This window comes from Nilaparvata lugens, chromosome 1, assembly GCF_014356525.2.
Source record: "Nilaparvata lugens isolate BPH chromosome 1, ASM1435652v1, whole genome shotgun sequence".
Classification (NCBI taxonomy): Eukaryota; Metazoa; Arthropoda; class Insecta; order Hemiptera; family Delphacidae; genus Nilaparvata; species Nilaparvata lugens.
The window spans coordinates 61,922,051-61,949,534 of record NC_052504.1 but is presented as its reverse complement, the minus strand read 5'-3'; the positions used below and the strand labels follow the sequence as shown (position 1 = coordinate 61,949,534).

The 27,484-nt window shown below is 31.1% G+C and overlaps 1 protein-coding gene and 1 long non-coding RNA gene across 2 annotated transcripts in view; one reads left to right on the top strand and one right to left on the bottom strand.

The window, feature by feature from the left end:
• The window catches only part of LOC120353813, a 19,069-nt gene extending 6,346 nt beyond the window's left edge, over nt 1-12,723 (top strand). The window contains exon 2 of the long non-coding RNA XR_005572622.1: nt 12,556-12,723. This is a non-coding gene — a long non-coding RNA (uncharacterized LOC120353813). The remainder of the gene's footprint in view (nt 1-12,555) is intronic.
• Nucleotides 7,454-27,484, bottom strand: LOC111059381 (pyrroline-5-carboxylate reductase 1, mitochondrial). Its single transcript, XM_022347034.2, has 6 exons — nt 27,199-27,484; nt 20,706-20,776; nt 17,730-17,909; nt 12,590-12,802; nt 9,806-9,971; nt 7,454-8,818 (listed from the first exon to the last, which is right to left on the bottom strand). Exons 1-6 carry the CDS (start codon nt 27,266-27,268, stop codon nt 8,694-8,696), a joined length of 825 nt encoding a protein of 274 aa, XP_022202726.1. The 5' UTR covers nt 27,269-27,484; the 3' UTR covers nt 7,454-8,693.

The window sequence follows — 27,484 nt, the reverse complement described above, 5'->3', positions numbered from 1 at the left end:
GGCATTGGCATCGGCGCATGCATCGGCGTAGACATCAACATAGATATTGGCATTGGCATCGGCATTGGTGTAGGTATCAGCATAGATATTGGCATTGGCATTGGTGTAGGCATCAGCATAGATATTCAATTGATGAGTCACACTAGTTCGAAAATCACCCAAATGTTCTTAACACTCTTCATGGGATTCACTTGTTGTTGATTTCGAGATTCACATGATAATTATTTTGATGTTAATGTCCATGCTGTACCTGTTATTTTAAAATGCTTATAAACTAAAAAGAAAATTTTGATTAGGCTACCAATACAAACTAATACACATGAAAATTATTTACAAGTATATAAAAATGAAATTTGTTAACATCTTATTATACAGTCAGCAATACATGAATTGTGAAATTTCCTCAAACTCTCTAGAGATATCAATTACAAAATTTTAATAAAAAATAATTTCATTCCCATTTATTCACTGTTCAAATAACAAAATTCAATCCATTCTTCAAAATTTAGAACATAAACAAATACATGTTACATAAATTTCATAACACTCTGTATCATTATCAAAATTGTAAAAAACATCAGATCATCACAACAAAAATAATTTCAATACATATTTCAATAAATTCAGACAATTGGTCTTCTATTCACAATCATTTCATAATACAATATATCTGAATTTAATTATCATTTAGTATAATATTTCACATACATGATTTATCATTCAGGGTTTCAAAATTATTTATGTGGACAAATTTATAAATTTTCATTTTAATTTTTTGTTCAAATATTGTATAAAAAGCAAAATATTTAATATTATTAATCATCGTTTATCGGATACTATAGTTTATTTCGACTTTTCAATGTTCTAAACACAAACTACATTTCATGACAAAACTTTACTATCAATCATTAAACAAGAAATCATTCAAAACATCAATAATATTTTGCTTCAAAGGCAATCAATATTCATAAGTAATCATCTGCATCTATGGCAATCAACATAAGTAATCAACACAAAAAATATTATCTCACTACTGCCTCTCAAAGTCATAACCTCTGTTATTCCTTCTTTAGGCAATAATGGGTTTCCATCTCAAAAAACAATCACATACCAGCAAAATTCTAATCAACAAACCCCACTAAAAATTCTACATACACTTCAGCATCCATTTCAAACAATAATCAATCATATCAAAATTTATAGAACAAACAGTTTTTAAAATTTAGAAAAAGACATCAATTACAAAAACTTTAGAGAAATTTTAACTTTTAACTTATTTCAATTAATAATATGACAAGACGTTTTTATTTAATGAAATCATTATTATTCAAGTTAACTTTCATTTATATTGAACATCTCATATATATGGCAAAACAATTCATTAATACTTTCAAACTTTGAAGTTTTATTATTATAACAAAAGAATTTATACATAAGATTAAATTTCAGCATGTTCTAAATTGAACCATTTATTTTTTAAATAATTTCAGAATTTGAAGACTGTATAATAAGTACAAACCATTTCAAGATTACAATACAAAGACGATCAAGATGGATAATGGGTAAATAAGTACCCTAAAAAATACAAATAAGAGAAAAAGAAAATTGGGTAAATAAATTTCCTAAATAATATAAGGAAGAGAAAGATTAATTAGAGCCTACCCTACATGTCAGTTCTAAACTTTCATAAGGAAGTATATTTAATAAAAATATACTACAAATAAAAAAATTGCAAAATGGGTTAAAAGCCCAGAAGAAAACTATAACCTAATTACATATGGCTTATGGCACGATATGCAATGAAAGATGAGAAAATGGGACATAATTTGCTCTGAAAAACCTAGTTACCTAATATGATACCTGACAAAAATAGACATAATTAAAATATTTAATACATGATGAAAAAATATACCGCAAGCGAACAATTATTTACACTACAATAGATAGATTTTAGAAAAGTTAAGTTTTATCAACAATTTAAAGATTAGGAAAATAAGCTACTATTTTAACTTCAAAAATTATTAAAAAAAAAATACAAATTCAAATGACTATGGACAAGATTGGTTAAGATATGCATCATAGAAGAAATTTACTGAACATTACACAAAGACAGGAAAGAATCGAAATTTGAAACGATTAAGGGCCAAGAAAAATAGGCTACAGGAAAGAAGAAAGACACAATTATGGACTCTTACCATACACTGCGTAGCAATTATGCTATTCTGAATCCCGGCATAACACAGGATTCCTAATCATAACATAGTGCCGGGGAATAGCCTTTCATCATGTAATTCACTGTCATCATCTTGTAAGTAAGCAACTTGAAACAACCTTTGAATACTAACACATCAATGGTGACTTTGTGCTTTGTTTTCTTCAAGAACATGATTTTATTCATGGGTTCATTTGTTACAACAAAGCCATTTTGCTTACAAAAATCAGTCATGTTCACTAGATAATGCTTTGCATACACTTTTTCAATTTTTAGTTGAAAGTTGAATTCATCAACTTGATACAAAGCAATATTCATTTTGTTTACATTGTTTAACCTCTACAGAAACCTGTCTCATGTAAACATTCACTTTATTTATAGTTTTCCTAACTTTCAATTTGGCAATACTACTTTCTTTACTGTTGACTTTCAATAAAGACAACTCCCTACCTACTACATTACTCAATTCTACTATCTCACTAGGATTTACTTTTTCAATAACAGTAACTAGGCCTACATTATCTGAAACTTGAAATAATTGATCTTGTATCTCAACACTACTATCATCCTGCTTCAATTTGCTTTCATCTTCATGATTATCAATCAATGTTTCATGTGTATCTTTTAATAGAAGGTTTATACTAACTTGCTCTAGTCTTATGCTAGCAGATTCTTGCTTCATATCATCAAACCTAGCACATTGATCTTGTTTCAAATTATCAATCTTAGCATTTTGCTCATCAAATCTAGCATTTTGCTCATCAAACCTAGCATTTTGCTCATCAAACCTAGCATTTTGCTCATCAAACTTTTGTGTTAGGAACGCTATAAGATTCAGTTCATTTTTAATGTTTGCCATTTTGTAATATGCACTGATATCTATTCATTAAAACTTGACCACTCCAGAACTGACCTCCCATTCAGCAGCATACAATTCATAACCTATCAAGACATCAGCCTACTAATAATTTTTCATAACCAGGGATATATTTTGTAGTTTCGGTCCCACACCAGGGCATACCATTTGCTGTGCTACCAATTTCTCCTAAATAGGTTGGATAGCATTTCACACCTATTAACCTAAAGGAAGTTATCGGCTCCAAAATGGTAGATTCTTGATAAACTATGAATGGATCTATTGCTTATGAATGAGAAATCCAGTTTTCAGAGCAAACCAAACCTTATAATCTTCAGAAGAATTTTGGCAATATACAACACAAATCCACAAAACAATACCTTATACACTCAAGCATCTAGCATCATTACAAGCTAAATACTTATCCATTTATATAGTTGAAAAACAATGGCTATAGGCTTGTAGACACACAAAACAATTTATACAAAATTAGAACACCATAAAACTGTTCAAAACTCAATTTAAAACATTAAAAATTCAATTAAACAGAAAAATATTCAGAGAACACAAAACCAGAACACATAGCCAGCCACCATTTTTTAGAGAGAGGCCTAACAAATACAGAGCAAAGCCCCACCTCAAAACCAGTCTCGAAGTCATGAACACGTCACCGATATTAAATTCCAAAAAATTATAAATTACAAGTTTAGAATTTACATTTTATATTTGTTCTCAATAAAACTTTATTTCGAAACTGTTATTTTAAATTTATATATCCTCTATATTTATAATGATCTATTTATCTGTTAATTCTGTTAACTCAGTATCGGTGATACCATGGAATGTGCAACACAATTATTTACAATAAATTCTCAGTTAAAAAGTTGTCCGCATATCGATTACTCTGATATTTACTATCAAGTTTTATGGATATCAAATTGAAGATTCGATTTTAATCGAGAAAAAATGTAATATTACACTATGTAACTCGGTAACCCGTTATTATGAAAAACTTGATCTTGAAATGTACAATAGAATCTTTTCTTTCATTCGCTGCAAACGTTTGATTGAAAATTCGTTCATAATGTAAGATTCGATTGTTGGAAAAAAACCCGAAAATTGTAGATATTTTTCTCATATTAACTGACTTGGCAGGAAAAAGTGAATCAATATGGATTCAGGCAGCTGAGTTCACAATGAATATACCTACAATTTGGAATCAATCGTGAGTTTCTATGCTTATATCGGACTTGTTCTAGAAGCTCTTGATCAACAGTAGAATCAAGAAAAAATGAAAAATTAAAATTGCCATTTTTAAAATCTTCTGTAACTTTTGAATAGTATTTGAACCGAAAGCATTATCTATTAGGAAGAGGGGGAAAATTTTCACATCCTCACTAGATTTAGAAATTCTATCAGAAGTTTTTCTCAAGATATGCAGCTTTGAATATAGAAATTGGCCTTTTTTGTATATAGAAATTTGGGCTTAAGTACACTCAACAATAAATTTTTCATTTTTCGACCAAATATGACTTATGATGCGTGATTTTGAACCGCCTTGACGAGCCGAGAAGAATGAAGTGTAGTACGATGAGTGAGATCTGAGCATTGTGTCAAAAGTTATAAGTGTTTGAAATTTTGATCCTTGAGGTGTGAGGTTATGTGCGCCTCTCCACTAGGAAATACTGACATGAAGTGCATCGAATGGGTGATTCTCATAGAACATAGTCTCATGAACTAATATCATTGAGTGAATTATCAATGTGAGGACAATGTAGTTGGTGATGATGGTTGAAGCTAAAAATTAGGTCTATTTCAATATATATTCTTCACGAGAGCTAATTTTTCTGTCGGATTAACGGATTTGGCGAAAATAGCTGAAAACTGGAAAATACGAGGTTTTTGGATTATTCTGTATCTAGCACAAGGAAATTTCGAATGTAGAAATTGGTTCCAGACTTCTCTCATGTATCCAACTTATATAAATTAAAAAATCAGAACTACAATATAAATTGCAAGTACCAATGTATATAGTGACTAGACTATAATACTTCAATAGACCATTATGGAAGCTAAAAAATGTTATCAATAATTAATAGTTCATAGAAAGATCTTTCCATAGATATTAGATTATAGTCACAAAACAACTTAGGCTTATACTGAAAAAAATTAATTATCCATTTGTGTTATCACCAATCGCATCATAGCCCAGGCAATGAATGCTCAAAAAAGGTTATAGAGGGAAATGTTTGGAAGACAATTTTTGACCCCACAGTTCTGTTAACCCTGAACGTAAACATATCAAAAGTCCTCACCCCTACCCACTGTGTTAAGGGTGTGGGGGTGGTTCAAAGGTACCATTTTCTGGTTTCTCGCATATAACTCGGAAATTATGCATTTTACAGACATGACTATTCTATAAGAAACTAAAGAATGCATAATTTCCTACAATATTCATTCTGCAACTTTTCTTATATCTCCTCTAGTTTTCGAGATATCTGTTCTTGAAGGTGTAACATTTTTGAAAAAACACGTTTGCCACAATTTTTTTTCTATTTTTGCTCTTATAAATTTTTTAAAATTGATGGGAAAAATCCATGTTAATTATTAGCTAATAGAGCATTGAATTCTCTTCAATTTGATGTATTATTTCACACTTTTACAAATTTCCCTACACCTTTTGTAGCAGGTTTAGTGTTGAGTGTGAAATCTCCATTTTTGCAACAATAGACCAATTGACAAAGGCATTTTGAGGGAATGTTTTAAACAAAATTTTTGACTTGAAATTTTGAATATAGAATCTTTATTTACCGAGGATGGTTGTGGGCCTATTCTGAATTCTTAAAGATTTCAGTAGGTCAAGTTTTCAGTTGTCAAGTTTTTAATTGGAATGTTGCTATATAGTTACTAGTCATCCATGTAAGTTCCGAGAAGTCCAGGGTATGGTTCTCAATTGGGCCATTGAGCGATAACAGAAAGATAGATTACCTATACTCCGTACAAAACAACTTTTGACTTGGTGGAATGTATGGCGCAGAGAAATGGAGGGAGATCAGCCAATCACTGTGATGGTTAGATAGTCATAGGTAGAAGTGCAGTTGCCAATTTGTCGATTAGAGTTAGTCGACTGAAGAAGGCTTTCAGAGAGGAAACTCTGTAAGTTTAACATGAGCGCTTGAATACTCACTAGAAATATCAGAGAATGCTGGCCGGTTGAAAACGGTAAATCACCGTCGTTGTATCCCTTCTACTGTACCGTATGCCTTCTCTGATGCGCATGTCAGTCCCAAGTTAGTCAGGAATAATCTTGTACGAACTATAACTAATCATTCTAGTGATATTGTGGAGCGCAAATATGTCTGTCTTCATCAATGAATTATTTAAATTTCAAAAATCTTCGTTCGAATCTGGCGACTGTAACAGGTGTGGTGTGAAAAATTCGATTTAAATATTCGGAATGATATCCACGAATATGTTCTCGAAAACATAGCATCAAATTCTGAGAACTGCTTCGCCATTTCTTAGTTGTCATATACAGGGAATATATTTGACAGAGTTTTAAGATCTAATGAGAGACCAACATCATAGATGACATTATGCACCCTATCAAAAAGCAAATGTTGCAGATCTCTGCACTAGCTGAGTAAATCAGCATCTCTCAGGTATTTCACTGTTTAGTCTAGTCAATGGCATTACTACAGTCAATGACGGATTTTTAGGGGAATAAATTCGGAACAGGATAATTTTTCCCCCTATCGATTATAAGTGTTATAAAGACAATTGGTCTACCAAAAGTCCTCACCCCTACCCCTTTTGCTTCCCCCAGAATATCCCAAGGTTTCACTTTGATAGGGTTTTGAAGATCGTTGCTATTTCAAATATTTATACAGTTATCAATATAAATTTGATACCGTTTATTGAAGATATTGTTTGTCACAAATTATTGTTGTTTTTTTATTGATAAGGTCTTTATGCATAGGATACGTGAAATGGTGTCAGATATCTCTACCACTATTCTTATTCTTTTCCACTCTTATTCTTATTCATGTCTAACCACTTTTGTGGTTTATTGTACAGAATCACGCTCCTTCCATACAATGCAATTTAAATTTTCTGTCTATCTAACACTCCTTGTTTGATATTTTTTATTTTCGAATTGTGATATTTTTAAATTTCATGTGGCTCTCTAAATTTGGCGGCTGCGATTGCCTCACTCGCGTACTAAAAAACATGCGTCTCAATTACGGTAATAGAATTTTCTACAGACCATAACAATAAAGCAGGGTTTTCTTTCAATTTTCAATATTATGTATATGTATGTTCCAATTCAATTCAGCATTCAAAGTACATAATGCTGAGGTATAGAGGTATCTTAATAATTCAACTTTCTTGATATTCCTGGATGCAGTTTAATGATATGGTCTAGTTTATTGCATGAAATATCGTGAAAAGGTTGTCTTGACTGATAAGAATACATTGAATATGTAATAAAACTTAATCTTTTTAAAACATCGAACACTAAAAATATTACCGTATACTATTCTATCAATATTGAAGTAACAAGTTGAATTTTCTGTACCGAATAGGATTTATCTTTTACAGAAGGTAATTTTACTAATTGAGAATACATTACATTTAAATGTATTTATAATTTTGTTATATATACTGTATATGATTTGTGTGAATTCCATTTTGATGTTATATTGATGTTTTCTCCCGGTTGCAAAAAACCGGTTAAATTTTAATATTTATTTATTCCACGAGAATCAATCAGAGAAGTCTTTTTCGAAAATGAGGCTTCTCCACGTGCTTCTCGTGGAATTAATCACGATTAAAATTCAAATGGCTTTTGTGCAATCGGCACGAGAATGTTTGATCGCTTGATTTTATTTTGTTCCATTTATGTTATATCACAGAGATCAATCCATGAAAATTAGACTCCAGCAGGTGAATGAACAATGATTTATTCTCTGTACCGTAGGTATTGTTAGTAAGTACCTAGTGAACTTCAAAATAATATACACATCATCTATTCACATACAATAAAAGATGACTATCTCAATAAACCAACCAATCATTATATAGGATTGAAATAAAATTATCAGTTACACATAAGACTAATGTTTACACCTTTCCTAAATATTGTACATGGAGGAAATTGTAAAGCTATATGAAAAAAACGTTATTATATACTTATATTAGGCTATTTACAGTACTTATTAGCACAGAAATCACGTATTATCAACATAAGCGATGCCTCATGAAAGAAGTACAGTAGTCAAGGTGATTATAATATCACTTGCATATTATTTTACACATTATTAGTATTTTGATTACCTTGATTTGCTTGTTTTTGAATAAGAACAGTTCTGGTTTTATAGAGAAAATTACTTTAAATGAATATAAAGTCAAATTCACCTATGTTCAAATGCATTCTCTAAAATTGTTGATTAGGGCTCACCTCACAGAATCCCTGCATAGTCTTATATTAAAAACATCTTATATTTAAAAAAAGAAAAGACTAGCTTGTCTGTGGCATAATGTACCTACCGACCTTACTATGATTTCATAGAAATGATTATTATTAAATAGGCTAGAGTTGAATATTCTATTGTCAATAAAATATCAGCTAGACTGTTCAATGCTTTTGCCCATTTCTTTGCACTTATTTGTAGCTGCTTCAAGAGCTCCTATGACAGCCGATCTGTATCCACATTTCTCCAGCCAATACAGTCCAGCAGCTGTTGAACCTAAAGCGAGGAAATAATATGGATATTATTTCAATCAAATCAAATCAAATTTATTCATATAAAATGCAATAAAATTTACGTGAAAGAGATGAAATATGAATAGGCTCCCCGCTTGGATGACAGGTCTGTGTGCGGGGAGGAGTCGCTTAGCAAACAATATTTATTTCATAATAATTGTGTATTACAACCATATCAACAATATAAAGGAAATAAATTATTCATGTACGGCAATTAAAAATATAATAGTTGAATTAAAATATAACAAATAAAATATATAGGTATTTCAAGCCTTCAAGTTAGACTGATTTTGATGAAAAAATTTCATTGAAGCACTACTTTGACAGCAGTTAGGCGCTTATTCAGACTAAAGACAATAGAAAAATGAGAAAAATTTGGAAAAAATTGAATTAAAAATGAGTTATTTTTAGCTATTTTTTATTTCCAGGTGAGATCAATGCCCAATCTATTTCTGCCATTTCTACTCGACAGCAGTCAGGGCAGATTCAGATTAAAGGCAATAGAGAAATGAGAAAAAAATTGAAAAAAAATGAATAATTTGAAAAAAATTGAATTGAAAGTGGGTTACTATTAGCTATTTTTTATTTTCAGGTGAGATCATTGCACACAATTTATTTTTGCTGGAAATTAAATAAGTACTATTCATTCGTATATACCTACTATAAATTTGCATTCAGTAAATGATCAATCAGTCTGAAGTGAGGTTTTTCAGGTTTCACAGAAAATATATGGAATTTGATAAAAAATGTTGAAAGATAGATACTTGAAGATGCTCTATATTCAAGCTAAGCTAAGGGTTAAGGTTATATTTTCTAGATAATCCTCTAGTGTGAAATGTTCTCTATGATATTGTTATCATGTATGCACAATTCATTATCATATGCCTACTTCACCGTACGCTTATTTTATGATGGGACACAGATAATTTTCATTTGATGATTCAATAATTTATAATGAGAAAAGACACACCTGCAGGAGAAGTGACATTGTCCTTCAGTTGACCAGGATGCTCTTTAGTATCGAGCACCATCTGACCTGCTCCGACAACTGTTTGCGCGGCCAACTTGTACGCAAGATCTCGAGGTAGACCCATTCTCACCGCCCCATCAGCCAATGCTTCTATCAATACGTAGATCTACAAAAAATAATGCAAGATACACGTTGGAAGTAAAATTAGACATCACATTGTGTGAACATGGAAATTCTAGAAACAAAAATACTAAGCCTGCATGAAATATGCCGGTAATTTTATAAAGATAGGTAGAGTTGATTTAAATGTACAGTATTCTATTCATTATTAAGAATAATAATTTATGGAATCGATCCAAACATTCCACAAATTGATGGCACAAGCAGTAAAATTCAACAAACGCCTATCTATCAAGAGTCTATCTTGAATAGGTACCTATTGAAGTTGAATGGAGAATGAATGAATCCGTGACAAAATACACGGTACCTGAAATATTACCGTATATACCTATGAGAAATTTGAATGATGTATAGTCTAGCTGTATAGCACAACCTTTGTGGATCCTTCGAAATAGTCTATGCAGGTTTGAGAAATGAGTTGAGAATCATTTTGATTTTGAAAGTATTGAAAATCTGCTGACGAATATGTGGTAGTTTGATAATAAACATAATAATCTATTGCATGTAAATATAAATATTGTTTATCACGTCATGAGGAAACCAAGTGTTACGATTTACGTTGTAAGTAGACTATAGTTATTTAGGTATAGTACCAGTACTGTACTGTACTTTTATATACATAATTATATATGTTGGCACAAACAATGCCGTTCTCATGATCTCACAAAAAATGCTAAAACGAAAGTTTTTGTGAGAGCATTTAAAACATTGAATCACCCAACTATTTCTTCTTAAAAAATTTAATAAAAGATAAATGAAATAAAATTTTATAATCTATTAGGCTATAGCATAACATGAAATTAGTTTTACAGGATTGATCTACCAAAACTTAATCAAACTTAACAAAGCTATTCTTGAGATATCACATTCACAGCATATATAGGTGCTGTACTTTGTGATATTGTGAAATACTCGAGATTTCAATAAATTGTTGATGTAGTAAGAAACTTTTTATAGGACTTATTAGCGAGTATTACATTCAAACACCTATGAAATATATAATATCTCTAAGAATGATACACTTATATAGTGACACCCCAGCTCATTTCTCATCATGATTCCTTCTTTTTTTTAATTTTATTTTTATTTATGATACTTTTAGAAAAATACCTTCACATATTTTTTGTTATATTTTGATGGCTCGATAGGTAAACTTACCACTTTTAGTGATAAATTCTTGTATCAGGTTATATTTGGGGTTTCTTTGACCATTGCACTTTTATCCGCTAAAATGTAGGCCTATTGGTTTGAGAAAATATTGTTTACAATTTTAAAAATTGTTTTATATTACTATTATTTACCGAAAGTCAAAAAATGAGTAGCCTACTTCCATCCAGTAGTCTACTCATGCAAAAGAAATAGGATTATCAGGTCTTTCTTATAATACACAACTAAAAGTTCATATTTTTCAATGAAAAATATTGGAACACTCATATGCATACAATAATATTCATATTTCATTCAATAATATTCATATTTCATTCAATAACTCATGAAATATGTTGAAAATCCATACAAATTTATAATTATTTCGCATATCAAGACATGTCATTACTTTCAAAAGTAGATTTTATTTATTCATTTTTTAAGTTTTTCTGGGAGAAATTTAGAAGTCAAATTTGGATTATACTCTGAATTTTAAGTAATTTTGTCAGGTGGAGAACTTAAAAATGAATAAGGTAGGTAACTTAGAAAATCCTACAAAAACTAACTGAGAATTAAAATATTTCTAAAGAAAAATCAAATAAACAAGAATTCAACATTATTTGGTAAATACGTACTATACTTGGTAGTACGCTGAACTTGAAAAATTGCATATCTACCCGTACGTTAATATTACACTGGGGTGTATCCCCACCGACAGTGTTTTCTTTGCAGACTGAGCAGTATCACAGTGATAGTCAGTGCCAATGAGGTAAATACATCAGAATAATGCAAATTGAATTTACATAGGTGTGGAACATCACAATACATGGTTTTAAAGGAGCGAGAACTCAAATAAAAGTGTTTGGTGTGTGGTAGCCTACACCACAGAGTTATATTTGAAGGTCAATTAATTAATCACAATTAACAACAGTCATTCACTAATTGAAATGTTCAGTCATGACAAGATTTTCACAATAGTATTCAAGTCTTGAGATAAAATATCAATAATTCTGTTTAGAATAACAGAATATTTTTGAAGTGGCAGGGGACTTTAGTTTGATCAGTGGAAGAAACATTTTTTATGACTAGAGAGAGAATGAAGATAGTTTGATCAGTGGGAGAAAAATTTGTCATGACTAAAAAGAATAAAGATTTTTTCACCTAATATAGTGATGGTTGGTGCTAATGGAAATTCAACTCTTATGATGCAATGATTCAACCGGAATTTTATTATCAATATACAGACGTCATTTCACTAAACATCAATATCGTGGAAAAACTCCTTAATTATTCTAAACATATTTTTTTTATAATTCAATAAGTTAATTATTGAAAAGACGGAAAATTCAAAAAATTATTTTAGAAGTGTATTATTGTGTAATATTGTGTAATAGTGTAATATTGAACATTTGTTCAAATTTTAGCTACCGTACTTTGTAAGTGAAATATTTCACTTACATAAGCAGGTCCTGATCCACTAAGGCCGGTTACTGCATCCAATAAATATTCTGGAACTTGTTCACAAATTCCTACTGATTCGAAGAGTTTCTTGGTGATTGCCGCATCTGATTCGTTGGCTGAAGATCCGCAAACAAAAACAGAAGCACCTCTTCTCACTAAAGCAGGGGTGTTTGGCATGGCTCTGATCACTCTTGTTCCTTTGGGAACTGCCTGTAAAGTAAGTAATGCTATGAGCAATTAATTCTTCAAAATAGTCTCACCCATATTGAAATGTATAACTTTGAAATCAATGGATTGAATGATAGATGTGGACTCCTGTTTTCATAATAAACGCTTACAGTGGGTTAAATAATATGGACTTCCATAAGCATTTCACAAGTGAAAATTGTTGGGAAAAATCTCTGTATTGAATCATATTGATGTCAACCCTCCTCTCTAAAATTCTCAAAATGTATAGCCTAATGTAATATTGAATTTGGAATTCGTAGAGAATGAATAAAAATAATAATTATTGTTAAAGCTAAAAAAATGTTGTTAATTCATTAATAAAAATAATTCCATCTGGAGAATGTAGTCTATCTACCTAGAATGTAGAACATTCTACCTGAATATAGTCTATCTACTAGAATGTAGTCTAAAAATTTCATATATTTTTTGTGTCCTCAATAATTTGGCTCACTATCGCTTTGCGATTTACAAAAAACAAAAACAAATATATATAGAATGTTTATTGTTAATAAACAATTAACGGAAAAACAACAAATAAATGAGCCTCCACTTATGCTAAATAATTATAGCTTGATAGCCTACTCGTACCTCTAATAAACGTTTAGAAGTTTGTTTCTTATACATGTCAAGGGTAGCTAATCTGAAATTGATTTATGAAACTCTTTTTTTCTTTAATTATTGAGAGAAAATATTATTAATGACAATATTGTAGAAAAAATATGTTTTTGATTGAAATTTGTCTGATGATCTTTTGAAATGCGATGCTAATCATCTCATAGAGGATGTAAATGACTCCATAAATTTGAAATACGGTAATTAAGAATAAAACATTTTTTATTCAATACATAAAATAATATTATGTTCTATTAAATGTTCAATGCATTATTAAAATGAAGAAAATAGAAGTAGCCTAGGCCTAGACTATTGAAATAGTGTCTTACATAAAAATGGAATACTAATAATAATCAATGCGCGCATTGGCTATTTTAAGGAAACAATATTGCACTTCTCTTAAAGTAGCCTTGGTTACTTAAGTTATGGGTGATGACAGTACATTATCATTTAATTGAATCAATATAATATTCCAGTTCAATTTTCAATTAACAAAATCCTATAATGTCATGATCATCATCAACATCATTATCATCATTATCATCTCACGTCCAAGGTGTGCTGAGCACTGTTTTTAATTCAGGCCTTTTCCCAAGTTATAATAGTAGAATTAATACGCAATAGGCTGGAGCTATTATTGTAAGTGAGTTAGCGAAATTGTTTTCTCTCTCTATGAAGAACGGCCATGACTTCGAGTTTCCCAGGATAGATATTTAAAAAGTTGTGGCTCCGAGTCGTCGAGGAATGTAGATTATGGAAAAATCTCTCAAACTTAGCCTTCCTGTCGCGACATAGAGTGCAATAAGGAGTGAAACAGCAAGATATTACAATTATAACAAACTAATGATTTTGCAGCTACTATTTGGTCCTAAGGCTTGTGGTGCGGTATTTTTGATATATACTGGAGCGGTTGCTAAAATCCCTATTTTGCAAATAAATTTGCAATAAGTTAAGGCAGTCCGGCTCGCAAATATGCTGGGTTCAGACCACAGCTCTAGTTCAGTAGTAGATGCATGAATATCCCAAATATAATGAATCACCATAGGGTTCAATAAATGGTGATCAATAATTCTTACCGCTGCTTCCGTGAAGTTATGAAAGAACACCAATAAGGAAGTCAAAAAGATAGTTGGTGACTGATTATCAGTAACCATATATTCAATCGAGAATAATGAAGATCAACTATGGTTTTTCTAGTTGACTTTTAAAACGCTTGTCATGAATACAGGTATGCACCAATTTACCCTTTTGAAATTCCTTGGAACTTACAACGCCAGTCCTTAAGTTCTCTGGATCCTTATATGATATACCGTAGACTTATTAATGTAATTATCAGTAAGATTTTTCTGGCTGAATAGTATTACTATCATCAAAGGATGATAAGTAGTAAATGCTCTGAATAAGATCAATATTAATTAATTCCTTAATCATATATGCTGCGGAATGAAAATGCTTGGTACCAAGATAGCTCAAACTGTATATCACGAGATGAATTAGGAAATAATAAAAACTTCTAAGATCTTGTATGCTGACATAAAACATAAAATATATTCCCATAAATTGATATATATAAAATATCCTTATATCTATAATTTTCTTTAAATAAATAAATTTTCTAATATTTGAATAATTATCACAAGATTTATTAGCATTCACAATATGGTGAGCTGTAATAGTATATTTCGCACCTAGGGTCGAAAATGTATGTTTTCCGGCTTGAGATCACGGTTTTCAAGTTCAAGACGAAGTCGAGAACTTGAAGCGTTCGAGAGCCGGAAAAAAATTTTTGCCCGTGTTGCAAATGCTATTTTTCGCCACACCATAAAAAAAAAATAATAATGTTAAGTTGGCAATTTTGAAAGCAAAATTTTAAGGTTATGCTACTTTAAATCATACAATGTTAATGAGGTTATGATAGTATCATTGTATTCTATTGTTCGGTATCAAAACTACAAAATAATTCATATCAAGTTATAGAAATGATCATTTATTGATAGTTTAAATACCTATTTAATTATACTAGATACATAAATACATATTAAATTATAAAAAATAAGCATTATTGACAGTTAATTCTTTGTTTTTCACGTAAAATAAATTATACAATCATTATACTTTTTATGCAACAAATCTCTATTATTTTATTCTTTATTATTTAAATAGAAGTCGAATGTGCAGTTATGATTGTTTGAGAACATGAATCCTCTAGCAGATTCTACTACTTTTTTCTTAGAGGTCAAATGTACATTCAAATTGTTTGTATCAACAGTCTATTCTGATTGGTTCTCATGACATTTAATCTCAAATATTCAACAGACTTTTGTGCAATCTGGCCTTATAATACAATATTATAAATAATACTTCCAAATTAAATAATAATTAAATAATAATTCATCCATTTATCGGATGAAATCCATTTATCAGATAAAAGCACTTTGTGCCCAGTGCAATATCTCATGGATAAATGGATGAATAGAATATTCATTACTATTTTGAAATAATGTGATGAAAAAAAATTAATATAATTGCATGTTTCACAGTTTTGTCTCAAATTACTCAAAATATATCTAAAAAATTGATTGAAATTTAAAAAAAAGTAAGTACGGTAACTACTTTAAAAAATAGCTAATAAAAGTCGAAATTCATCGATAAAAAAAAATGTCATTGACCGAGATTCGAACCTTGATCATGTTAACCACCGAATTATGAGTACTGATGTATTACGCCTTTACGCTCTCGGCCATTGCATATTGTTGAACTAAGGGGCCTGACTCATGAGACTAAGCAGACACGTAAAACTGTACTGTAAACTAGACTTCTAAAGTTTACTTCCTAAAAAGTGTACAACAGACTTTGGCTCATGACTTATATTATTAAAATTAATATATTATCTGTCTCACAATAAAATTTTCACTCTGAATTAAGTCAGGTAACGTATCTAGGCTACTACTATAATATAGTGTATAGCGGCCAATTTGAAGCCATTTTTCAGCCAAAAACTTGAGGCATTTTCACTACAAAATATTGCTCTGAAAATAGTTAAATCATAGAGAAAACATTCGAAGATTCAATCTCGAGTGGGCCTAATGTTTTCTCTATATGGTTTAATATTGAAGAAATATATTATCTAACAGTTTTGATAATGAATTTCGGAAAAATTACTAGGAATTTGTTTCACCAGTAGGCTTACCTTAAACTTCAGAACTCTGCTGTATTTTCTTATTATTATTGTTGATTGTATTGCATTAAGAAGTGGAATTCAATAATAAAAAGAAACAATAATTGTTAATAATTATTATTAATTTTGAATATTGATACAATTATTGTACTTTGATTTCAATTCTTCACTTTTAAATACTAGCGATATGTACCTTTCTGACAATGGACAATGGAGCCAACATTATATATGTTGAGGCTATTTATAAATATTAAATTATGAAACAGTAATTTATAAAATATATTATAGACATAATACCACGATTCACAATACATAATTATATAGATTATTACAGTCGTTATGAGATTATCTCTCTATGATTTGTGAGATCGGACATGATCAGCTGTTATTTAAGGTCATTTTACAGCCCTAGGGCTGTAAAGTTTTACTGGCCTGGTCGGAAAACAATCACTTCCGGCCTCCATATGACACACGTAAACCAGCTCATTACATCCAAGTGTGGCGAAAAAATATATATGTATATTTAATACTGATATGTGGACATCAAGTCGGTTCAGAGTTTAGACAAATTGAAACCTGTTCAGACTATAGATTAACTAGAACATATTTTGATCAATGGATAATAATTAATAAAAATAATAATTTAAAATCTCAGGGTTCATGAGTTCGTGCCGTGCATGGAAATAAGCTTCCTATATATATCAAATAAATTCATAAAAGAGTTCTAATAACTTATATGATAGTGGTCGACACATTGCAAATTTTTTAAATTTGAACAAAAATTTATATAGCGCTTTAATCAACTCCCCAATTCACTGATAAAGGCCTTATTATTAAATGAGCTCATTTAAGATAAATTGTACACTCACTATAATGATGTTCTTATAGCTCTCGTAGAATAATTAATTAGCCAGTATATTTCAATACTGTAGATAGAGTACCTATTTATTGCTATCTTTTACGTTATCTCAGAATTATTGATCATCTGCCATCTTGTTCTAATTTCTGTATGGAAAACCTTCATGAAGACATTTTTCTTATAACTGTTACAGTTACCTACAGACTATTGAAAAACTTTTCTTAATTTTTACTTCTACAATGTTCAGAGGATATCTGTACCTGTTCAAGCTGCTTTAATGAGACTCCCATGGCCACCGAAATGAATAGATGTCGATCTTTGATTGCAGGTTTTGCTTCAGTTAATACAGTCCGGACTACTGTTGGCTTTACTGCTATTATCACTACATCACTGCTTTCCACAACTTGTGGATTTGAAAAAGTAGACGTGGCTCCAATACTCTGCAATAGAATTATTGATGAACTATAAAAAATTATCACGGATCATAACATTGGAATAGAAAGCACCTATACCTTCAGGGTGACACCGGGGGTCCGGGGGCTCTTCCTTGAAAATTTTGAAAATATACGTTTAACTTGGTGCGATTTTACGCAGTTTCCATTTAAAAAACTAACATTCAATTCAAGAGTTTCATTTTTTTCATTAGGCTGGTTTTTATTAATTGAAATAACAAATAGGATGAAATGGAGAAGAGTTTTTATTGTTTCAAAAATAATAATGTTTTAGTATAGTAGGTATGCCTACCGTACATTATAGGCTTAGTTTCAACTTGATTCACAATTTTCTTTCATTCTTCATGATTTTTATTCCAGCTCTTGAACTTGAATTGAAACAAACAACAAAGAATACATAAAACCATTTTTCCAAATATTTCTTCCCCTGTTCACGGATCTTGTATGACGAATTTTGGGGCTAGTCTCTAGAAAAAGCTGCTGGAGCATTGTTGAAGGATATTAGGCTATTACAGTTTCCAACCACTTGCATGGAAATAAACAAACTACAATCAACTCGAGCAATATAAGCTATATTGAATTATATTGCATTATAATATAGGTAGAAGGTGAAAAGTAACAGAATTGACTTTCTTTAAAGTACTGGTCTAGCCTATATCTGATGATCTTCTCTGCTATCTTAGTCCCTATGTACGCACCACACCACACTGTCTAGCTCATAATATATTATCATTGTGATATTCTCTTACGGTATAATTTTTTAAGCTTACAAATCTATTTTAAGAAAATATGTCATCAATCGGAAGCTAATTAGTGACTGGCATCCCCATACAACCCCATAGTCTCCCTGGATACGCTATACTGGACTAGATAATATGGTACCGTACTTTTCTTCAATATTCTCATACTTAAACATTTATAATAATATTGTACATGTGCCATAGGCTACACAATAATTTTTTCATATCTGCTGAATGTGATTATATTATTGAATTAACTGAACAATATAACAGTCAGTATTTAAGATAATATTATGAAAGGGAGTAATTCACTTCTTACATCAAGTAGTAAGCTGGGTATTCTACAAATTGAACAAGCAGTAGGCCCATACCTTAGGTATATACGTATATACTGTGGCATGCTCAGTTATTATATTATTACGTGATTCATATACAATATTAAGATTAGATTCATATACAATATATAGATTGAGTAGTTCACATATTGATATGAATAGCTTTTGCATTCTTCAGTGTCAGTAAGTAATCAACAAAATTAAAAAATATAATAAATAAATTCTAGAACTATATAAAGAAAACGTATACAGTTAGCGAATATCATCCATAATAAAAGATATTGGCTGGATTAAAAACTCCGCTCAAACCTCATTTTTCATTCTTCTTCCAATATTCATGGAAAATGATGAAGAGGAAGTAAGTCACAAGTAGCCTAATAGGTAAACGAATGATGATGAATATGACTGATTTCAAGAGCAGTAGATTTCATATAGTCATGATTGTTATGAATCTTGAACATGTAAAATGGAACATAGATACACAGCAGTTGGTTTCACATCAGCAGTAATTTTGAAGTTTTTGGAAACGGACCTAGTTAGAAGACTAGTAAACTGATTATTGTGAAACATATCCAAGCTGACAATTCATTTGGGCAAATCCAATAAAAAGCTGCTGGACATGAGGAAGCTTCATAATTGCTTCTGTTCTAGATTGCATTAGCCCATCTGAATGTTTCATTTCTATTGTTTCCAATCAAATTTTGAGTTGAGGTCATTATATACAACTTCTTCACTCAAAATGTGAATAATATAGTATTATTCATGATGATATACATTTTAAACTAAATCAACTATGAATTGACACAGAATATGGAGAGATATTCGAATGAAACTATCTCTGAGAACCCAAGGAGCATGATAATAAATTCACATTCTGATATAGGCCTACTATCACTACAACAAAATGAACTCTTCTATGCTACTGTACAGTATGTGATTATTATCATATTTTAATGCTTATTGGATAAAGTTCATTATAATCAACCTATGCTATACACTAAACTAATGGAAAAGGAGTAGCCTACGGTATAAGTTAAGAAATGGAAGAATTGGAAATACAGGTCTTGAAATTTTATGGTGTTCAACTACTGAATTACCGGTATTGTCTACAAACGTTTTTTTCCCATTCAGAGATCATGACATATTGCAATCTATCTTGATTAGATTTGATGCTTATTATTACCTGTGGTCTTTAAATATTGTTGAAATAAACGATTTTGAATTGAAAAACAGAGGTAGTCCAAGTGTATTTATAAATGAAAATTGAACCTCTGATATGCAATAAACCTGTAAGTTTGAATTGAATTATATTATTTCATGATCAAGTTCACTGGTCATAATCATCACATTCACTGATCATATCACTCTTTTCACGTCGTCGTTATTCTTTATTCTTTCATTGGTTCAATGATACACAATTATTTTTTCTAATAATTTGGTGGAGGATCAACAGGCATAACCCAAAATTGTTCCTCCCCCGAATTTTGACTCATTAAAACATTATTTGATGTTAGATTTTGATATATTGAATTAGGTCTAAAATAAATAACAGTAAAATGGATCTCCAAGCTGAAAAGAGAGAAGTAATTTGTACGGTATTGAAGTAATTTATACAGCAAAACTTTTGAAATAAATATTGTTCATCAATAGTAGCGCACTACTTATTTCAGTAGGACTATAAGATATAAGCTGCTGAGTTTGAAACTAACCTGGAAAGACTCCACACTGATTTTGTCCTCTGGTACACAGCTAGCAATTATATGTTCACCTTTTGTCAAACCTGTAAATTGAAATGTGAGTGATAAAAGTTTTCCAAGTTTATTGATAAGAAATTTTCGAATAAATAAAGTTTGATACGATAGAAATTTCAAACACTCCATAATCTATTTACTTGTCCAAATTATAGATTCTCAAGAGCAGAAGGAGGAAATTCTAAATTTGCATTCTTAACACAATCATGATAGTACCACAGAATCAGTATATCAACAGACGAGAAAACATTTTTTTTTCATATATGAGGCTAACACAAATATAAGTTATGAGGTACGAGGATGAAGTGCTGTTGTATTAATGAATGAATGAGAAGGTGACCCATTAATAAGCCATTAGAATGAAATAAGGTCACTGAGAAATTGAATAAAAATTTATTTAATTCAGCTTCAGCTTCGAAGTAGCCCTACTTCAGGATACTTAAGTCTGAAGAATAATCAACAAAGATAAAATGATGAATATTGTATACGCCTGAGTAAACAATAATACCGTATAGTTGAGAAAAACTAACAATTGCCCTTCAAATCATCAATCACACAATGAATTAAACACTGTTATCAGCAATCTTGTTTAATTGTTTCACAATAGCATAGAACACTCAATACAAAAGACCTATAGCTTTATTTACAAAAGAAACATGAGTTCTTAATAAAAATGCATCAGAGGGAAAGACAAGAATGTGTGTTGATTCAATAATTGCACAATGATAAATCATTTGGGAAAAATACTCTTGAGATGATAAGCGAGTCTATTATCATATCGCTAAAATCATTTATTATTATTAACTATTGATAGTTTAAGAGCAAATGAATTATGTTGAGAAGATGAAAAGAATGATTGTGAGCTCGCAATTCTGATAAAAAAGGTTGTGACTTTTCTACTGTCAAGTATGATGGTAAAACATCCAACGAGAAACATTATTTTTTCACAGTACCTATTTCCATTAGATAAAAATACCTACCCCGTGCAACGTGAACGATAATAATTTTAAAAATTAAACATGAACGATATATCTAAAAACCCAAGAAATATTAATAATATTTGCAACACTACGTCTCATAAAAATTATAATAAAGTATTTCAATTATTGGTACTGGGCCGCCTAATACAGAAACAAGAAGTGAATGAATTACTGAAAAATGTAAATAGATCCAAGCACAATACAGTTTTCCTTATTTTCCTATTCCTATCTCTACCTGACAAAATATTTTCCTAAAACACAAATAAAACCTGCTCATAAGAAACAATGAACTTTGTTTCGACGCAAATCACATTAAAATTTTAAGGTTTCACGGACTTGAATTAGTATTGAGAAGTTATTATAAAAAAAATGTGGAAAATTGATAATTAGTTGAACTTGAATTTGTTCCTATTTTCAGATAAAAATGCACGATTACAAAAAGTGCTTTTCATCAAAGAGCACTTATTTAGTATTTTGTTATTGATGGAGTAGAGTTGTAATTTATCTCGTTCGAAGTCTTTCATCAATTTGACAATATTTACAGGGTGAAAATGCTCCATCGTTGAACAGCATGAAAAGACTTCCTTATTGACAAAGGAGAAATTGCTCACGGTTGGGAGAGTGAGAATCCTAGAAATAGAGGAAGGGATATCCTAGGGATAGAGGAGAGCTGAAATATGAATAATATTTTATAGTTTATAGGTAAGGGGAGAGAGAGAATAATTTTGAATGAGAGAGTTTGAAAGATTTGTAAAGTGTGTGAGTAGAGCACCTCTTGTCGTTGCCCGTTGGACCTCGGTTTTGCAAGCAATGGTGATCGATCAATGCCTTTGCTGTTTGCACTCAGATGTTCATTACTACGATGTGATCCGTCTCTTCTTGATCTAGGTGGGTACTACTCGAATGATGAATATTCAGCGAAAGTGGAAAAAAGAGAATTAATGAATACATTCTAATCAATCACGTCTGTAGTGGGAAATCTTCCCGCGGTTCACTGAAGCTAAAGAAAGCTTAAAGCTTAAAGAAAGTTCAGGTGATCCACTGCTTCACTCTCATCAGAGGCCCATATTTTTGCTTCAACAGTAGCCTGCAACAGTAGGTACTGAAAGTGAATCATCATAGCCATTGTTGCAAGTTAATTTGAAGATGATTTATTTACGAATATGGTTGATAATTTATGTTATGGCAGTCGTATTTCATTATTTTTCTGAAACTGAAATTCATCTACGGTGAAATGTGTAGTAAATGTAGTAAAAAATGTATAGGATTGAGTAATATTTTATACCGTAAGTTAAACCTATACCGTAAGAACCCTATATTGAATAGGATTATATTAGTGTATGAAGTATGATGGCTTCTGGACCAATAGTAATAGAATAGAATGATACGTCAGTATAACTTATAATATGTCACGATTCATTGTTGAGGTTTTATTCATAAAATAACCAATATGTGGCACTTTTTCTGATTGGTTACGCTAACCTCTTGATTATTTTACTTTTAAACTAGAAGGTTATATACTACAGGGAAAGGAGTAATAGAATGGAACAAAGTTGTTCCTTTTTCCATCGTTATCTATATAATCTTTTATATAATAAGAGAGAGTAGGGTTGTGTTCTCTCTTGATTATTTTACTTTAATACTAGAAGGTTATATACTACAGGGAAAGGAGTAATAGAAGGAACAAAGTTGTTCCATTTTCCATCGTTATCTATTTAATCTTCTACATAATAAGAGAGAGTAGGGTTGTGTTTGTTCGTTTGTTCGTGTGTACGTTTGTTCGTGTGTTCGTTTGTTTGTTTATTCGCATCAAAACATGTCAACTTGTGGATTGCATACCGGAAAAACGGGGATGATTTAGATCTCTAAATTTACTCATAGATTCTAAAAATATCAATCTCGTGCACCTGGAAGCCCAAATTTCAATTTTCCTTCTAGATTTTTCAGAATTAATGTTTAAATTTCATCTATGCTACCGTACATGAAGTTCCATAGGCTACATTGTTGTAGCCCAGAAGTGTATTTTTTATGAGGAGGTTATAATGCTGTTACAAGACTATCATTTTTAAAAGGCCGTTTCAAAACGCTTAGGGAGCGATGGTTCCTCGGTTCGAATTCCGTTTCTTCCCAATTTTTTTGTTCTTAATTTTTTCCCTCGAAACGTATTATTATCAATTATTTTTTGAAGGAATTTGTTTTCATTACAATTGAACTTATCAAATAATTATTTTTAATGTAAAATTTTGCCATTTAGTACAAATGAAATGGACATAGTCTTCATGCTGTAGGCCTATCATTGAATTTCATTAGAAAAGCATGAATAGATCACAATAAAATAAGTAGTAATTTATATTCTTCAGTTATAATGTACTATCAGACACGAATTCGCAGTGAAACGAGTATTTTAGGTATTTTGTTTGGAATTGGGAAAACATAAGGCTGCCTGATTCAAATTGAGGAGGATCTAATTGATACTAGAATAGAATTTATTGATGTATTGAAAAAATCTATATGATTCTGTGAGGTTTTCAAGTATTATGTCTTCTTCAGTTTTCTATACTATAATAAAGTAAAGAACTGGCTTATACACGTAAGGAATAGGGAATTATGTTTGACGCATCATCACGTCTGAAATATACTCAACTGATTAATTTGAAATTTTGCATATAGATTCTTAATTAACCGAGGATGGTTATTTATGCCTATTTTCAGTTCTTCAAGATTTCATTACGTCAAGCTTTCAATTTGTCATGCTTCCAGTTGTTGTATAGAAGCAGCTGAACATTTCTTTTAAAAGGGACATTAGATGATAGGTATGATTGGGGATCCTATTCGAATGAAAATAACTGATTTTCTCTCGCATCAAAACCGCATCCCAAAAGTTATTCTCATTCAAAGATAATGATAAATTATCCATCTATCCATCATCTTTACTATAATAATGGAAAGAGCTGGCTCATACACTTCCTGATGTAGGAAAATTATGTTTGACACATCATCACGTCTGAACTACTGGACTGATTGATTTGAAATTTTGCATAAAGATTCTTCATTAACCGAGGATGGTTACAGGCCTATTTTCAAATTTCGAATTTTTTATTACGTCAAGTTTTCATTTTGCAAAGTTTTAAAATAGACCCTTGCGAAGCACGGGTTACCTACAAGTACATAATATTGAGGATGTGAGTGAAGAGTGAAAGATATCACCCTACAGCTTCAGGTCAATTTATCAGGTTGAATGGTAGAAATGTTATGATATAATTTCCTCTTATTAAAATTCAAGGCACATCACTCTATTTGGTTCAGTAGGAAAACTTAATTACAGTCAGCTGTTCCAGTTTTGCTCCTCACTTGGGAGCAACATTCTTTCCTGATGACTCTCACTTTTTTGCATCGTTGGTCGTTTTATCATTTCCCTAGTGTAACGAGAGTAATTGCAAATAAGTCTTATATGACCTCATAGCAATGAGCTATCTTTTGCTACTTTTAGGCTGGATGGCACATTGCCATTCTCAAAATATTATATACGTACTACAAAAAATGATTTCAGTTGTTATTGTTGAATCCAATTTCCTATTTAAATAACTCGACGGAAGAGAACAATAGGCTACTACATTATTAAATTTATCATCGGTTTCAGAAGGTCACATTTGCGAAACACTCGAGCAGATGATGTGAATTTGAAGACGATAACATTTTTTAAACTTTGAACAAATTCTACTGAGATATTAAATTATTTCTTTATAGGCCTTTCTTAAGTTTAAAGCAGAATGCTCTTTAATGGATTAACATTATTCATACTTGAAGTTTTGCAATGAACATTCAATAATTGCATTCACTTTTTGCTATTAGAAAAAACGACTAGCAGTCAGATATTTTACAATAAATGAATTAATCACACACTTTGGCAACGAGATCTTTCGGCAGGTTCGCCATCTTCTTGGTTGTACTCATAGACAAGTAGAAGAACACTAAAAATTGCCATCCTATCCTTCTACTTGTCTATGAGTACAACCAAGAAGATGGCGAACCTGCCGAAAGATCTCGTTGCCAAAGTGTGTGATTAATTCATTTATTGCAAAATATCTGACTGCTAGTCGTTTTTTCTAATAGCAAAAAGTGATTTAATAATAAGCAGTTCGTGATGGAAAACAACATTGAAGAATTGCATTCAGTTTCATTATCCATTACGTTAAATAGAGATGATTTGAATGTCCATATATCGTTGTGGTGCTGACTTCACATCGGTTGTTTCTTCTGTTTGTTATTGAAGAATATCATATCAGGAAGATTCATTCAGGATGTTTATCGCAGTCTTTATTTTGGTTTCTTATTTCGCTGTGTTTTATATAGTGAATTCTCAGGTATTAAAGGGTTTGTTCCTCCTTTAGCGGTGGACTCTGAAGTAGTGTGAATTATTACAAAAATGTCATGAAGAGGAAAATATTCTGAAAGAATTGCAGTGCAATCAACCATTTGGACACTTCCCTTACACGCGTTCCCACTTTATTCTAGAGTGGAATATTATTCACATCCGAACTGCATTGTCCGATATGTATCCTTATTTATTCAAGTCTCATGGACGTGAAAGCTCACAGAGTGTTTATTCATTCTCAACAGAAATCCACTTTTGCTGTGAAATATGTAGAGAGGAACAGAATATTCCGTTCCTCCCATGCATAATTCTTGCACGTCACTCATGGAACACCATATTTTCATGTTCCACTAACAATGTTGACATGTTCCGTAAATAACGGATTCAAACACATTTAAAAGATTCTGTCTGTCATGAGAATGCTACAAGTGCATAATATATTATAGGTATTATCAAAACATTAATTTATTAAATAATTTATTATTTCTCTGATGATGGAACTCATCATCACATTCTATTTTGAACTATCAAAGAGGAAAATTATCAACTAGTTGATCATTTGCAGGTTCAGAGACAGAGTAGATCATTGTTTGTATTTCGATAATACCGCAAGGGATACTAGAGTATAATTATGTATTCATTCTAGTTGATGACATAACCTAGAATAAACACTCTAAATGAATTTTCATGATGAAACACACAGTTAGTTGAATGTTTTTCTCTTCTGTATATAATTTCAAAGTTATGATAGAGTATTGATGACCTGAGTGTGTTTTACCTCCGTCCCAGTACCGTAGCCTAGTACAAATATAATACTAATATGTATTGAAAAATTGAAAATTTGAACCGTAACCTAGTTGATTGTTCTTGGAAGCGTTCGAAAATGTAAATTGGGTTATAGAAGATAGGAAGATTTGGTGCAAATTACATTTACAAATACAGTGGACAGTGGTGGTAGAGATTTATAAGCATTTGGAATAAATGTAGCCGAGGCTCTGATAACACTTGTTTGTGTCATGATGATTTGTGAGAAATGATATATGGAGGGGTGGAGGGGGTGGTAGAGAGGAAATGTAAAGAAATCCAAAGTGCTCACCTGCCGCGATAAATCCCTTGGCCATGGCATGGCCCATACGGCCACCTCCCAGAAAACCCACTTTCAGCATGTTTACATACGAACTGAAGCGACTTTGTCCTGATACGAGTTCCGAAGCTGTTTACACTTACGATACTAATAATTATTGACCTCTACCGATAGCTTATCGCACGATAATGAGCTAATTTCAACAGTTGAATTCTAATGATGAACAGGAGCTGAACGCTTCTGAAGTAGTGTGGAGTGTCGACTAGATTACGGACTATTGCGTCATCACAATCGAAAT

Coding starts and splice junctions, on each gene's coding strand:
- LOC111059381 (XM_022347034.2), bottom strand. CDS start 27,268: ATGCTGAAAGTGGGTTTTCTGGGAGGTGGCCGTATGGGCCATGCCATG. Junction 9,972..12,589: donor GTGGATCAGGACCTGCTTAT/GTAAGTGAAATA, acceptor TATTTTTTGTAG/ATCTACGTATTGATAGAAGC. Junction 8,819..9,805: donor CAATGTCACTTCTCCTGCAG/GTGTGTCTTTTC, acceptor TCCTCGCTTTAG/GTTCAACAGCTGCTGGACTG.